The sequence below is a fragment of the Ustilago hordei genome (assembly GCF_900519145.1).
Source record: "Ustilago hordei strain Uho2 genome assembly, contig: UHO2_contig_14, whole genome shotgun sequence".
In the NCBI taxonomy this organism is placed as follows: Eukaryota; Fungi; Basidiomycota; class Ustilaginomycetes; order Ustilaginales; family Ustilaginaceae; genus Ustilago; species Ustilago hordei.
The window spans coordinates 21,357-35,561 of record NW_024545255.1 but is presented as its reverse complement, the minus strand read 5'-3'; the positions used below and the strand labels follow the sequence as shown (position 1 = coordinate 35,561).

Genomic DNA, 14,205 nt, shown 5'->3' with positions numbered 1-14,205 from the left:
GAGATAAGTTATTCGTTACCAGCTCGACGAGCGGAACGGTCTCGACGTTGATCTCTGCCATCACGGCGACCTCCGCCGAATGAGTTGCGTGACGATGAGGGTTGCTGCTGCCTCCTGTCTGACCTTGGTCCCTCGGGAATGGCTGAGATAGGAGGACCGGCAGGTGCGTACTTTTGGTTGCGATCGATCTTGATTCGCTTTGCTGAATCTTCAGTCTCCCAGGCTGCTGCAGCCGTGGCTTCAGCGCCATTGGCACGACCACCTGGCGATGCGCCGCCCGGAGAAGCAGCTGAGGATCCGCCAAGACGATCGACCAGGGTGCGCTTCCTCTGTTGCTCTGCGCCTCCGCGGATACTAATTTCTTCGTTTCCCCCACCGGCGCCAACACCAGGAGTGGATCGAGCTGAAGTTGGCGTGGCAGCAGCAGAATCCCGTTCACGAAGATGTTGTTGTGCTTCACGATCACGGCGCGGACCGAGTGGTGTAGTGGAGCCACTTGTTCGACTAGTCTCGCCAACTTCGCGCACAGGCGTAGCATTGCGACTCACTTGTGCACTCCCACTGTTGCCTCGCTTCTTGTCGTCGCGATCGCAATCACGATCCCGTCCGTTGCCTAATTGTTCTCTTTCTCGATCTCGTGCACGTTCTCGGTCTCGGACTTCCTTCTCTCGTTCTCGTTCTCGTTCGCGTTCGCGGTTGCGCTCCTTCTCTCGTTCACGATCGCGATCTCGAGCTGACCGATCGCGGTCACGTCGGTCACGATCACGATCTCGCTCGCGTTCGCGTTCTCGCTCCGTAGTGCGCGTCTTGTCCCGGTCGCTTGGACGCTCGTTGCGATCGCGATCACGATCACGCTCTCGGTCTCGCACGTCCTTGTCTTTGCCACTGTTGGCGGGAAGTGAAGCAGAGGAAGAGCGTTCGGTCCTGTCACGCTCGGCACGATTGCGCGCAGCCTGTGCTGAGCTGGCAGGTCCGCTGGGCGGGATCATGGTATCTGACCCAGCTTGGCGAGGCGCCGTAGCTTTCGAATCAGCTGCGTCACGGGTGCTCTGCGCGGGAGTGCGTCGATCTCCATTTGTTCCGCGATTATGATCGCTGACTGATACAGAATCTCGACTCGGGCGAGTGGGAAGCCCGTTCTCACGTTGCGCATCACCTCGGGGTCCAGATGGCGGTGCGGCCTGGCTACGGTCTGATGTTGCACGCTCGTCCACTCTAGTGTTGTTTCGATCATCTGTGCGACGATTGTCGTTGCCTGACGTGCTACTGGCGGGTCCAGTTCGGCGATCCTTGGGCTCGGTCGGAGGACCCTTCTGCGATGGAAGGCCAGGACGAGAGGGAAGGTTGGCGTTGGGGGGCAATTTTGTAGCATTGCCTCCCCGCGAGCTCGACCCTGTCGGAGGGACTGAGGCACGGGGTCCGGAAGGTGCAGAGGTCGAAGTCTTGTCTGATGGTTTGTCTCCTTTGCTGCCATTCGTTGAAGGTGCCGCAGGACCGGTCTTCGAATCAGCTTCGCTCTTCGCGTCTCCAGTATTCGTGGCAATTGCAGGCTCCGGTCGTTTTTCTTTGTCTCTCACCTCCTGAGGTTCTTTCTTGCCACCCAAGACATCAGCGATTGTTTTCTCTGCTTCCCCTCCAGAAGCAGAATCTTTTGTGGCGGTCTGGCTCGCCGGCGGATTGGCGACCTTACGGGCCTGGTGCATCGGTATCCAAGATTTCTTGCGAGCTTTCAAAGTTGCGAGTAGGCCTTGGGCGAGGATCTTGAGATCTCCGCGCTGCTCGTTCGCAGCTAGTGATCCCACAACGGCGCTGATCTCGGCACCGTGCGTATCAATCAAAGGGTAGAACGGCGAGATGCGCGTCATCACAATGATCGTGTTACGAATGCGCATGTACTCCTTGGATGAGAGGCATGCCTTGAATGCACGCTGGAGACAGTCTTGCCACTTGCAAAAGATGAGTCGGAACTGATCCCATGTCAAGAGGTCGCCTTGCGGAATCTCCTCGCCACCATGGCGATCTTGCCATCGCATCTGGAATCCCGGCAGCTTCTGGCCGATTGCCTCCTTCGCGTACGTCTCGGCTTGACGATGCCATGGACTTAGATCTGCGAGGATGGTGTACATGAATCTCGAGTAGTTGCGCGCTTCATTCTCTGTTGATGAAAAGATCACTGCAGCGATGTGATCAACGAAGATCTTGTCGTATGCGGTCAAACTCGAAAAGTTGCGTGTACCAAGGTTGTGAGCAGTCCGGATGAATTTGCCGGCAAGGATGGCGTCGGTTGGTGAGAGAAGGGCTCGAGGGAACAAGCAGAATTGGATCAACTGCTGCACGATTGTACTTCGGTCGGCACTGTTGGCAAACCAGTGATCTTTCTCTACAACGAGTCGCTTGCGCGTGACCTCGTGCGACTTCATCTGATCTTTCATCTCTACATTGAGCTGAGCCACGTTATCCTGGAGCCGCTTGCGTTGATCCTCCGGCGCAGTTTCGCGGATGAGCGCATTGAGTCGTTTGATTTCTTGCTGATATCGCTCAATTGGCACGCTAATGTCGGCCAAGCTGAGTTGCCAGAAGGTCACGTAGAAAGGAACGCCGAGAGAAGAATGCGCGACTTCAGGCAGCATGTCCTTGGCGGCCTCGATCGCATCGAGCAAGCCACGGTGCCATGGCCCTGCGGCCTTCAACGAATCTGCCCCTTCGTGGACACCATTGACGGCACCAGCAACTTCGACGCTTGCTTCCTTGCTGTCAGCGTCATCTGTTGCCATGTTCTCCTCACTTTTGATTTCTGCAAGCTGTGCATCCTCCATATCGACGTCGTCGTCGCCACCATTCGGCTTTGCCCCATCTTCCGCACCGTCTTTCTTTGACTCGCTGCCCTCGGTTGAAGCCTTTGATTTGGCACGACCTGCTGTGAGCTCGGCACGAAGCCGCTCTGCTGCTTCTGCTGCTTCTACCTGCTTCATGCTGTGAACGAGCTTGGGCCTGGCAATGTAGAAGGCCATAGCAGGCTCGACGCCAAAGCGTAGGCAGAGATGTTGAAGTGAAGGCACCAAAGAGGCGTAGTCGGCCGTTTCGAGATGGTTGAAGAGGAACTCTACATACTGGAGAAGCACTTCTTGGCATGAATCGTAAAGGTTGCCGAGATACTTGAGGTGTGCCTCGCTCTCTGGCACAAGGTGGATGCAGGCCTGTCGTTGCTGAGCGACTAGGATGAGCAAGGGTACAGACAGCTTGCTTTCTACAAGCGCGTGAAGCAAACGCTGACCAGATCTACGGTAGGCGAGACGCTCTTTGCTTCCTGTGAGCGCGTTGGCTGCCATCATTGCTTCCATGTGCAAACTGCGGCCACCGGTGAGCGCAGCGATCTGAGCATCGGCAAGGTTGGCCAAAGGTTCAATGCCGGACATCTTTGTGATGAGCTCGGACATGATGACGAGATCCTTCGAGTTGTTGGCTTTGAGCTGGTTGACGAGGTACTGCAGGATGGGCGTGCAGTCCATCATGGCATAGCGACGAAAGAGGGTGCCGCAGAAGGCGGCCAGGCTTTTGAGCCACAGACTGATGTTGGTTCCATCCTGCTTGGTTCGCTCCTTTTCCGGATTGCTGAGTGCGTCTACGAGGTTGAACGAGAAGATGTCGTACTCGAATTGTGAGAGGTACTTGGCCGACTCGACCAAAGGCTGGATGAGATTGTCATACGCCTGCACCTGGTTGAGAGCTACTGTGAAGAAGATGGTCGGGTTGGAGTGCGATGCCTTTGCCAGATTGCGTCCGGATTGCTTGATGTTGTCTTTGCTAATCCTCTTTAGGATGCCCTTTGCTTCCTTTTCGGTTGCGGCTTGGGCGGCACGAAGCTCCGGTAGCTGGTAGAGATCGTTCTTCCATTGTCCGTACAAGGCGAAGCGCTTCTGGTACGGCAGGTTGCGGACCAACATCCAGATCTCGTCCACAATGCCCGAGTTGGACGGCGAAAGCGAGAGAGCTGGCAAGAGGTGAAAGCGTAAGATGTCAAACCAGGTCTGGCTTTCGACATCTTCGGCAGGCTCATCGAGGTCGTGGAAAGCGTCCTCAGCGGCCGGCTGGGAGGCAGCTGCGACGCTGGCTAAGCGAAAACCAACCTTTGTCAATCGGCAGACCTTCTGCAACAGTGCCGCGTCTCTCCAGAGACAGACGCCAAGGACTTTGAGAAGCGGAAGAAAGATGCGGAGGACGTCGTCAAGGCTTCGACATGTTGGAAGAGACTTGGACCAGTCTGAATAGAAGAAGATGTGCTGGCAGTTGATAGACGGGGCAGGCTCGGGCACTTTACGTGTGAGGACAAGGTTCTTGACGGCAGGCGGTAGAGCAGATTGTAGCTTTGCGTCCCAACGTGGTCGGGGCGAGGTGATGGTAGGACTGGCGCAGGGCGGGTTCATCCGCGAGAAGGAGATTTCTTCATACGCAGGTTGCACGATGAGGTTGAGCAATCTGATGTATGGATCGGCGATCTCGTTGAAGGCGGAGCAAAGCCATGGGTAGCGGGTGAGCACAACAAGAGAGTGGCGTAGATCACCGAGTGCAAGCATGAAGCGCAAAAGGCCTACAATCTGGAGTGGCAATTCTTTGGCGGGGGCTTCCTTGGCAGCTTTGTCCGTTTCTTTGCGTGCTGAAGAAGGGTCCGATTCGTCCGTCAGAGGTGCAGCCATTGAAAGGGCGTTGGCTCGAGCGCTGGAGACTTTGGCAGCCATGGCTTGACGGTGCTTGGTTTGTAGCTTGTTCATGCCATCGTCACCAGGAGAAAGGTGCGGGTAGAGGTCGACAAAGCGGACGAGTCCAACGTTGATGAGCAGCGCTGCAAGGATGTAGAGCTCGTCGGGTGTGGATTCTTTGGTCTCAGGGTGGCAGTAGTGAGCGAACTTGAAGCCGAGCAGCTGGGCGCAAATGCGGTCACCTGTGTCGAGCGATAAATCGAGATCAACACCGGCAAATTGATCTGCAGTGTTGGCATCCGATGAGGAGGATGGCCGTGTTAACGATGGCTCTGCGTTCGCCCAGGGCGATTGTGCTAACAAAGCAAGAAAGAATGGGTAGTGGCGCATGACTTGGGTAGCGAAGAGATCGAGAATGACGTCGAGAACTCGGTTGGCGTCGAGATCAAAGTAGCCGATGAGAGCCTGAACATTGTTCATGACGCGTGCCGCTCTGTGATTGCGAACTGTAGGGGGCTCTTGTTCGATGACGGCAACCGAATCATCTGCAAAGATGGAGGGCAATGAAGAAAGATGCTGATCCGAAGCAACGCCTGGACTCTGCTCGCGGCATCGAACAGGAACAATGGAAGGACCAAGGTTGGTGACGACTTCTGTGATGAGGGCAGTGTAGCCTTCGTTCTCTTCACGAAGCAGATTGAACTTTTGCTGTTTGAAAAGACGGGCTGTGCGAAGCTGAATCGAACGTTTGTTGAAGTAAACCTCATTTGGGATGAGGCCGATGAGAGCAAGGAGATTCTGGTCCAGACGTTCGCCTACTTGTTCCTCTGTAAGTATGGAAGCTGAAACGAGGTCATTGACGAGGTTCGCAAGTCGCTGGCGTGCGACAACTAGAGGTATCGAGACCTCGGTGCGCAGAGCTATTGAAGTTGAGTCGGCTGTCGATGTTTGAGTTGATACTAGGTCGTTGCGTGCATCAAGTTCGACGTCGATGCTCCATATCGAATCGAGAAGTGCATCGGATAAAGACTCGTTTGCCTCAGGATCCTGGACTTGTTCGCTGACATGCTTCAAGAGCAGTGATGCAAAGGCTTCTGGTGCCTGTGAGGAGAGGCAGTCGACACGGAGGATGACGAGGAGGAGGGCCAAGAGGTGTGAGTCTCGCTCATGAGCTTGCGAGGAGGAAACTGCAGTAAGAAGGGTGCTTTGACTGAAATCAGGGGAGAAAGGATTGAAGTGCGAGCGTTGTCGGGAGGTCAGCTGGATGTCAAATTGGAGGGCGGCACATGGTAGGATGAGGAGGGTAGCTTGCATCTGATGCTTCGTTGTTGAAAAGAGGAAGAGAAACTTACAGTTGCGACGCGCCCTTACCATCCCAGTTCGCAACGCAATCGAGAACGAAAGCGTCTTGGCTGTCGTCGAGCGAGAGCATCATTGTGCAAGTGCTGCCAGGCTGACGAAGCCAGAGAATCAGCGCGTGGACGAGTTGGCTGTTGACGAAGCTGTTGCTGACTTCCGCCGCCTACGGGCTCATTGCGTTCGAATGTATGGTCGTCGCCCGTCGTTTGAAGGCCTCATTCGAGTCGCGTCGAGGAGCTGTGACCACGGATTAGGTTGACGTTGGTTTAGCTCGAGACAAAAACGCCCAGTCAGGTGCAGCAGAAGACTCGACCCTTGCGTTCAGGACTGCCGGTGTGGAAGCGGCGGATCGTGGGTGAAGCCTGAGTGAAGGTGGGAGGACCTGCGATGATGTCGAAAGCTGCTGTTGGTTGGGATATGGACACTTTGATGAGAGAGATCTCTGAACCTTTTTTTTTTTTTTTTTTTTTTTTTTTTTGTCCTTCTTCCGAGATCGCGATGTGACCTGAGCTTTTCCTTTCAATGGTACTTGTAGACGACGTAACACAAATTCAAACAATATATATATATATATATATATCTCCTTTCAAGCTCCACTTCCGACTCACACAACATTAATAGAAGTGAAGAAGTTTTGGTCCCGATAACTGGCAATCAGGGAGAGTCCGAGCATGATGTCACTACTACTTTAGGGCAGAAACATGTATACTCAATTGACTAAAGAATGTGGTGAGAGCCTAGTGTCCTCAGCTTGATATACAGTATGTGCATAAACTGTCCCAAGATTTTACATGTCACCATACATCACTCTAATGCTCAATAGCTATAAGTTGTATTGCCACACTGTCTGATATTGTCTGAAAGCACTGCTTCTTCTCTCCAAGACTGTGGAATTGATATTGACATTGACTAAAAAAATTGTGCTATGAAGAAGAGCCAATTTTTTTTTATTGTGGGACAGTTTATGGAGCATGCTCCCAAATAGTGACACCACTCCATTCCTGACCTTGTGGGCTTTTGACTACAATGAAACTTGCAATGTAACTTGGTGGGCACCTTCATACACATCAAAAGTAGTGACATGGAAAGTTTCAGCTCAATCAGATGACTGTGAGCAATCTGGCAGCACTTCCAGTCTGACACCATCATATCTATACCATCATGACAAAAACCACTCCCAAGAAGCACTGATTGGCACACTTTTGCCTCCAAAATGGAGAATCTACCTGTTCAGTTGCTGAGAAACTTGGTCTGAGCAAGTCTACAGTGTCTTGCATCAGCAAAAGTGCCTCTGCCAATGCTCCAAAGTCAAAGGGGGGCTGGCCAAGAAAACCCCAGCCTCATCATGTTTGCTTCCTGGACCACTATTTTGAGCTCAATTCAATGTCCATGGTCAGGAAAGCATGTCATGCACTGCAGGAGATGTTTCACATCAAAGCATGCCCAATGACAGTAAGAAAAGCACTTCATTACTGTCATTACAAAGCATGAAGGTTAGTGAATAAACTGAAGCTACTCAAGAGGCATTACAAAGCATGTCTCAAACTTGCAAATGAGCACAAGGACATGACTGTTGAGGATTGGAAGAAGGTGGTATGGTCCAATGAGATGAAGATCAACTTCTTTGGACTGGATGGGAAGCAGTTCTGTTGGATTAAGAATGCCAGCTTCAACAGCAAGCTTGTCAGGCTGACAGTCAAGTTTGGCAGTGGCTCCATCATGATCTGGGGCTGTATGATGTGGGAAGGGGTTGGAGGTATATGCTTGGTGCTGGGATCAATGAATTCAGACCAATACATTGATATCCTGAATGACAAGCTTTTGAAAACAATCTCAGATTTGCAGCTTCAGCATGCATACACCAATGTCATGTTTCAGCAAGACAATGACCCAAAACACATGTCAAAGAAGACAAAAACATGGTTGGAAGGCAATAGCATTAAGGTTATGCAATGGCCAGGGCAGTTGCTGGACTTGAACCCAATTGAACACCTCTGGCACCATCTCAAAATGCGACTTTCATGGTATAGTACAATTGCAAAGTCCAGGGATGAACTGCTCAAGAGTGTCAGGGGTCTCGCGCCTGAAACCCAGGTTGGTCTGTCGAGATACTCGGTGACTATCAAACTGTGCGACAGCTATTGTCTCGGTATCGGTGACTATCAAGTTGCACAGTGACAGCAGGTGGCATTCATTGTATATACTATTGTAGGTTTCAGCTGACCTCTGTGGACACTCCGTTGTGAGTGTTGATGATGATGAGGTTGATGATGTTGGTGATAAGGTTGGTGAGTGTTGATGATAATGAGGTTGATGGTGTTGGTGATAAGGTTGGTGGCATCAACACAAGTGTCCAGTGTGTTGACTTGATGCTTGAAGTGATCCCTGGACCACAGTGGACTACTGCCTTCAGTTCTATCTTGATCCAGACTGCTAACCTGCTATGGGCGCCTTCAGACATCAGGTAGTGGTGATACAACACACACACTACGATGAGGAGCAACCTTGATAGATTGCTGCTATGCTGACTGAAACTAATATATACTTATGTGGAAGTGATAACTAGTTATGGTGAGTAGAGTGGATGAGGATCCACTCGACCTTTGATGATGAGAAAGCATGGTTATATACCTCTTCACAGCATTGCCAGCGATGCTGCTCCTGCTCTCTCTCCAGAGAGTACTTTCTTCATCGAGTACTGCTCAGGGGCCTCTCCTGCTTGGCACCCCTGTGCCTCTTGAGTGGTGTCGACTCCTTCGACACTGCTCCTCCTCCTCAGGACCTGTCGACCCTGCTCTTCTCGAGCCCCTGAGTGGTAACCATCTGCATGCTCCTTGAGCTTGGTCCTCTTTGTGGCTGTGCCTGCTCCTTGAGCTTGGTCCTCCTCATGGCTGTGCTTGGCCCTCCTTGCATATGGCTCGGTCCTCCTTTGCATGTGAGTCTGTAGAAGTCCATGGTCTCCATGGAGACTGCACTATGACCATGCTCTCTACTGGTATCGACTAGATCTTCGATACCTGTGCTCCTTCCATATGAACCAGTGACCCTCCTGCTTCTTGAGCATCCAGGCCCATGACAAAGAGATGCAAAGCTGAATGGACAGCGATCACTCCAGAGACATGTAGGATACTAATAGAGAGCATGCCAGACCACATCAAGGTGGTTCTGAAGGCCAAAGGAGGGAATACAAAGTACTAAGGTGTTCTCAAGGAGCACTCCATAAACTGTCCCACAATAAAAAAAAATTCAGCTCTTCTTCATAGCACAATTTTTTTAGTCAATGTCAATATCAATTCCACAGTCTTGGAGAGAAGAAGCAGTGCTTTCAGACAATATCAGACAGTGTGGCAATACAACTTATAGCTATTGAGCATTAGAGTGATGTATGGTGACATGTAAAATCTTGGGACAGTTTATGTGCATACTGTATATACAAACATGTGGTGCATGCCGAATGTGGGAGTATCCTCCTTCATGACTTAGCTTGACAACGAGCGGGGCTATGTTGCACCCGATCTCCAGACAGATCTGTTTCATCTGATCACCGATTGTGTTTATGTCAGCATGCATCATCATATCGGATCGCTTCCTTCGGCAAACACATGCAGCAACACATGCAGGATGCGGCTAAGTTGGCTGGGGGGACAAGCAGACACTGCTCAGATGCCTACTACACTACGCCCGCTCTCCACACAGATCCAAAAAAAGGTGCGCGCAAAAGTGCCCCATTGATACAGTCCCCGCTCAGGGTCCATTGCTTTCCCCTCCTCGGCCCCTTTCTCTATCTTTCTTTCCTTTCTTTCCTCTGATCCTTGTCGTCTAGAGATACAGGACAGAGGAAGTCGCACATCACCAACCCGCACCTCCTCATCTTCGAGCGTCACTTCGTCCACCAGCAACGATGACTTCGAGCAACGACACTGATCTCTTCGACACACTCTCCTTGATCGAGACTGACGATTCGTCCGATTTCGAATTGGTCGACTACGAACATGATGAGCGCACGCCCGCACCATCATCCATCGCCTCGGATGTGCCCAGCTCCGTATCCGATGCTGGCAGTGCACCTCCAAGTCCCGACCTTGAAGCCTCTCTCTTCCATTTCCCTGATCCCGTAACGGTCTTTGACGATCAGGACCCGAACGATGCTGGATCCAACTCGCTCTACACTCCCATCGCGCAGTCTCGACAGTTCCATGATCCCGCCATTCCGCAGCCGGACCCTGCGACGCCCATGGTTGAAAGCTCCGAGCAGAGCACCCACATCACCACCTTTCCGCAGAACTTCAACGACGTCGAGAAATCTGCTTCACCCTTCCTTTCCGAGGAAAGACAAGCTTCCCCTTCCAAGCTCCACAGGGGCATGAATGCGTTTGCACCAAAGTCCAAGACAGTCTGGCTTGTCGCCGTGCTTGTCACCGTGCTCGTCGGCTTCAAGTCGAGCTCCATGCTTGGCTACAACAACACACAGCGTGCATCCTCCCTGCAAGCCCAGCGAGCCGTTCATCTTGAATCATCTACCAAGTTTGCCGCTCCCGCAATTAGCTCTAATGTCGTCTCTCTCGGCGCTAGTGCTTCTGGAACTTTGGCTCGACCCAGCGCTTTCCTAGCGCTCGCATCAAAGCCTTCATCCTCCAGTCTCGCCCTTCTCAACGCAAAGAGCTCGGAGAATTCCGTCCGCCAAAAGCAGGAAACCAAGGCCTTCGACAAGGGCAGCAATCCAGAAAATAATCGCTCGGCCTCGCTCCAAGCAACTGCTTCCACACCCAAGGCTCTCAGTGTTGTCGCACAGTCCTCTGCCGGTCCCAGTACTGCCAGTGCCGCGAGACGCTTCGTCAAAGCATCCAATGCATTCGTCCGACCCAGCAAGAATAGCAGGTATGCTAGCCTTGCAAAGCAAAAGATCTTCCAGCTCAGTCCCGACATGCCCGTCCTGCCTCTCAAGCCCAACAACTCGTATCTTGACAACGCCACCACCACCACCTGGGCCTTTTGGCTAACCGAGCTTCAAAACTACGAGCAGCTTGTCCTGAGGCCTGCAATCTTGGCTGCCAAGCAACAAGCATACGAAGCTGCTCGTCTGGCTCGTCGCTACCACAAAGAGCAGGTCCTCCCCGCTTTTGCCACCGTGCGTGAACATGTTGTGCACACAGCTCAACGAACGGCCGAGTTCACCGCGCAGTACAACGAGGAGCAAGTCCGCCCTGCATTCGACTTCGTCTGCGAGCAGGCGACGCAGACGGCACAGCGAACCGCCGACTATCACGAGAAAGTCGTCGTTCCCGCATTAGCTCAACTTCGACAACAAGCCAGGGAAGCAGCAAAAACCACTTCCGATGGTATCAACAAAGCTGCAAAGAGGTTCTCCTCCGAAGCAGCGGGGACCGTTCAGCAGGTCAAAGAGGCAACGCAGATCAACCTCGAGTCGCTTGGTGTGGATGAGTACATCGGCTTCATGATGCACACCTTCAGGACCATGTCGGACAATCTGCGTACGCCGCCTAGCCCCGGCAAGACCAAGTGACAGGTGCCCAGAGCGACGTTGCCTCGGCTCTGCAAGGCCTCCAATCCCGACACATTCCTCCCAGACCACGAAAGAACTCAGCCTCACTTTGGCACCTGAAGATCCCTCGAGCATAGTCCTGATATCGACTCATGTATCTACCACCTTGTAATCAGCGTTCCGAATGATGAGACCCCAACTCGCCGTTTGCCATCCAGCCGGATTCGGCTTGATATTAATCAATACCTCTATTGCATGAAGCCCTTTGCACGGTGACAAGATAAATTCGATGAAGGAGTGGTGGCAACGAGGTGATGAATTCATGCAACTTCATTTGTGCTTGTTGTGTCTTACGCCTTGCTCTTGGCCCCAGCGGCTGGGACCAGTGTTGACCCATTCGACGCTGTCTTCTCGCCAGTCGAGTCCGTATCGTCGTCACTCTGCTGCGCGTTAGATGTCTTGGACGTCTTGAGGTGTTCCGGATGGTGAGCAAAGAGGTGTCGTTTCTTGTCGCCCTCGTGTAACTTGGCAGATTCTTCTTTGCGCTGCTGGATCTGAATTCGTGTCTCAGCTTCGCGTTCCAGAGATGTCTGTGGGATGGCGGTTGGACCGGCCTTGGACCCTTTGCGCTGCAGTTTCGGACTGCCTTCGCTACCCGCTTTTGGACTGGTGTGATTCGCCTCTGAGCTCGTCCTTCTGGGAGGCGTAGAAGGCGGCGCGCTGGTCGCAGCCTCGGTCGTCTCTGGCTGATTCGAGGATCCATCAGCGCCATCCTTGAGGCCCGTTTCGCTGTCTGGTGAGGTATCCTCTCCGGTTGCGTCGTCTTCATTGCTTTCTTTCGTTTCAGAATCGTTCTCCTCATTGGCATTCGAGACTTTCTCGATCGAGGCCTGATCGAGACGCATATGGCGTGCTCGCACAGATTCGACGACATCACCCTTGCCGCGAGGCAGTGCTGGAAGCTTCAATCTCTTACGTGCTACCATGACAGGCGCCGAGGACTTTTGTACAAGGTAGTGAGAAGTTGAACCCAGCAGAATACCCCTTAATGAGCCCAGACCTCGAGAGCCGACGACGACCATGGTTGGCTCATAAAAATCGATGAGATCTAGGAGCATGTGTCGAGCGTTCTTGGCGTGGATTGCCTGGCAGGAGATCTTGACTTCGAGCCTTGTTCGTTCCAACAGATGAGTAGCTTGCTTGGCAAGCACGGAGGCCATGGCCTGCCGGATGCGTTGATGCTCCATGCGCGCTGAAACCTCTTCGTGCTTGGGATCGAGGGCATCGAGCTTAGTGTCAGTCTCCATTACCGACACTACCAGCATTTCGTCTCCGTCTCTCAGTACAGTGCCGATCGTCCATTCGACGGCATACGAGGATTCCTCGGAACCATCGCTTGCCACGACATAACGTTTGGGACGCTTGCTGGCCTTGGCAGCGGCATCGGATTCACCGTGGCTTATGGTGATGGTGCATCGATTGCGCTCGAACTTAGGTCTCGATGTGGCCAGCGAGAGCATCTTGGAGCCACGACGTTGAACGAAGGCCGAGACTTGATCTTCGCTAAGGACGACGTTGGGTGCCATGATGTGCTCGTCATCCCTCTCGAGGTCTTCATCTTCGTAGGTCTCAAAGTGGTGATGACCATCTTCGGACTTCGAGCCTTGGGTCCAATGTTCGTGGGATGTCAGGCATTCTGCATTGTAGATTGTGTTGTCCAGAACGATGGAGTCCATCTCATCGGCATCATCCAGGCCTTCATCTTCTTCGTCGTCGTCCTTTGCATTGCCTGTGGTGGGAAGCTTGGCGTCTAGGTCGGAGGTGTCGGAGGCGTCGTCGGACTCGACATCAGCTTCCACACCGTGTGGATCTTCGTTTCCGTTTGTGGACGAGGCAAGACTTGCGGATGAGCTGACCTTTGGAAGGGATGCAGCGGGCGCGTGAGGAGACGCAGGATGACGACGATGAGAATGCGGTGTCGATGGATCAAGGTCGTCTTCGTCGTACGGGTTGAAGAATGCGCTGTTCCGTGGTGTGATGCCGGAAGCGGAGCTGATTACCGAATCGTTGTCGCTATCTCGGTCCCTCTCGCTTCTTGTTCCGCTTTCTGATCCAGTGTCTTCGTCAGGGTTGACCTTGAGGCGGTTGGCCGACGAGGGGCGCTTCCTGGAACGAAAGCGGAAAGGCGATATGCTGCGTCCTGATCTGCCAAAAGCGCTGAGTCGCTTCGACTTCTTTTGTGACCTTTCATCATCGTCTCTAGATGAAGAGCCCGATGCGCCGTGAGGATGACGGCGTGAGCCGTTTGCCGAGCTGTCGTCAATCTTGAGCTGGCCGACGGCGAAAGGGTTGCGAGTATTGTGATGAGGGGCACCAACTGCGATCATGGATGCGAATGCAGAAGAAAGCGTCTGCGTAGCCTTGTCCTTGTCCTTTTCGCCGGACGATAGCGAGATGGATGGTGTTCGAACCATGTTGGAAACGCCGCTTGATCTCCTACGCAAACGCAGGTTTAGGGAAGGAAGATGTGATGGTGGGGTTTGCGCAGATGAGGCGGTCCCTCGCTGTCGTCATTGAAGAGGATCGAAAAGGTAGATATTGTTCCGCAACCAACTTAGTATAGGGATCAATGTTGCAGGAGTGGGG

At 52.9% G+C, this 14,205-nt stretch overlaps 4 protein-coding genes across 4 annotated transcripts; 2 read left to right on the top strand and 2 right to left on the bottom strand.

Annotated features, from left to right (window-relative positions):
• Positions 1-8: 8 nt before the first annotated feature.
• Positions 9-6,132, bottom strand: UHO2_05491 (uncharacterized protein; the record flags this gene model as incomplete). The annotated part of the gene is made up of 2 exons (XM_041554662.1): positions 9-5,907; positions 6,050-6,132. The coding sequence occupies 2 exons, from the start codon at positions 6,130-6,132 to the stop codon at positions 9-11; spliced, it is 5,982 nt and encodes a 1,993-aa protein (XP_041410596.1).
• Positions 6,133-7,459: 1,327 nt separating this feature from the next.
• UHO2_05490 (uncharacterized protein) lies at positions 7,460-8,797 on the top strand (the record flags this gene model as incomplete). Its single annotated transcript, XM_041554661.1, has 5 exons — positions 7,460-7,549; positions 7,578-8,150; positions 8,269-8,344; positions 8,436-8,520; positions 8,698-8,797. The coding sequence occupies 5 exons, from the start codon at positions 7,460-7,462 to the stop codon at positions 8,795-8,797; spliced, it is 924 nt and encodes a 307-aa protein (XP_041410595.1).
• Positions 8,798-9,957: 1,160 nt separating this feature from the next.
• UHO2_05489 (uncharacterized protein) lies at positions 9,958-11,580 on the top strand (the record flags this gene model as incomplete). Its single annotated transcript, XM_041554660.1, has 1 exon — positions 9,958-11,580. The coding sequence occupies one exon, from the start codon at positions 9,958-9,960 to the stop codon at positions 11,578-11,580; it is 1,623 nt and encodes a 540-aa protein (XP_041410594.1).
• Positions 11,581-11,909: 329 nt separating this feature from the next.
• UHO2_05488 (uncharacterized protein) lies at positions 11,910-14,033 on the bottom strand (the record flags this gene model as incomplete). The annotated part of the gene is made up of 1 exon (XM_041554659.1): positions 11,910-14,033. One exon carries the CDS (start codon positions 14,031-14,033, stop codon positions 11,910-11,912), a length of 2,124 nt encoding a protein of 707 aa, XP_041410593.1.
• Positions 14,034-14,205: the final 172 nt, after the last annotated feature.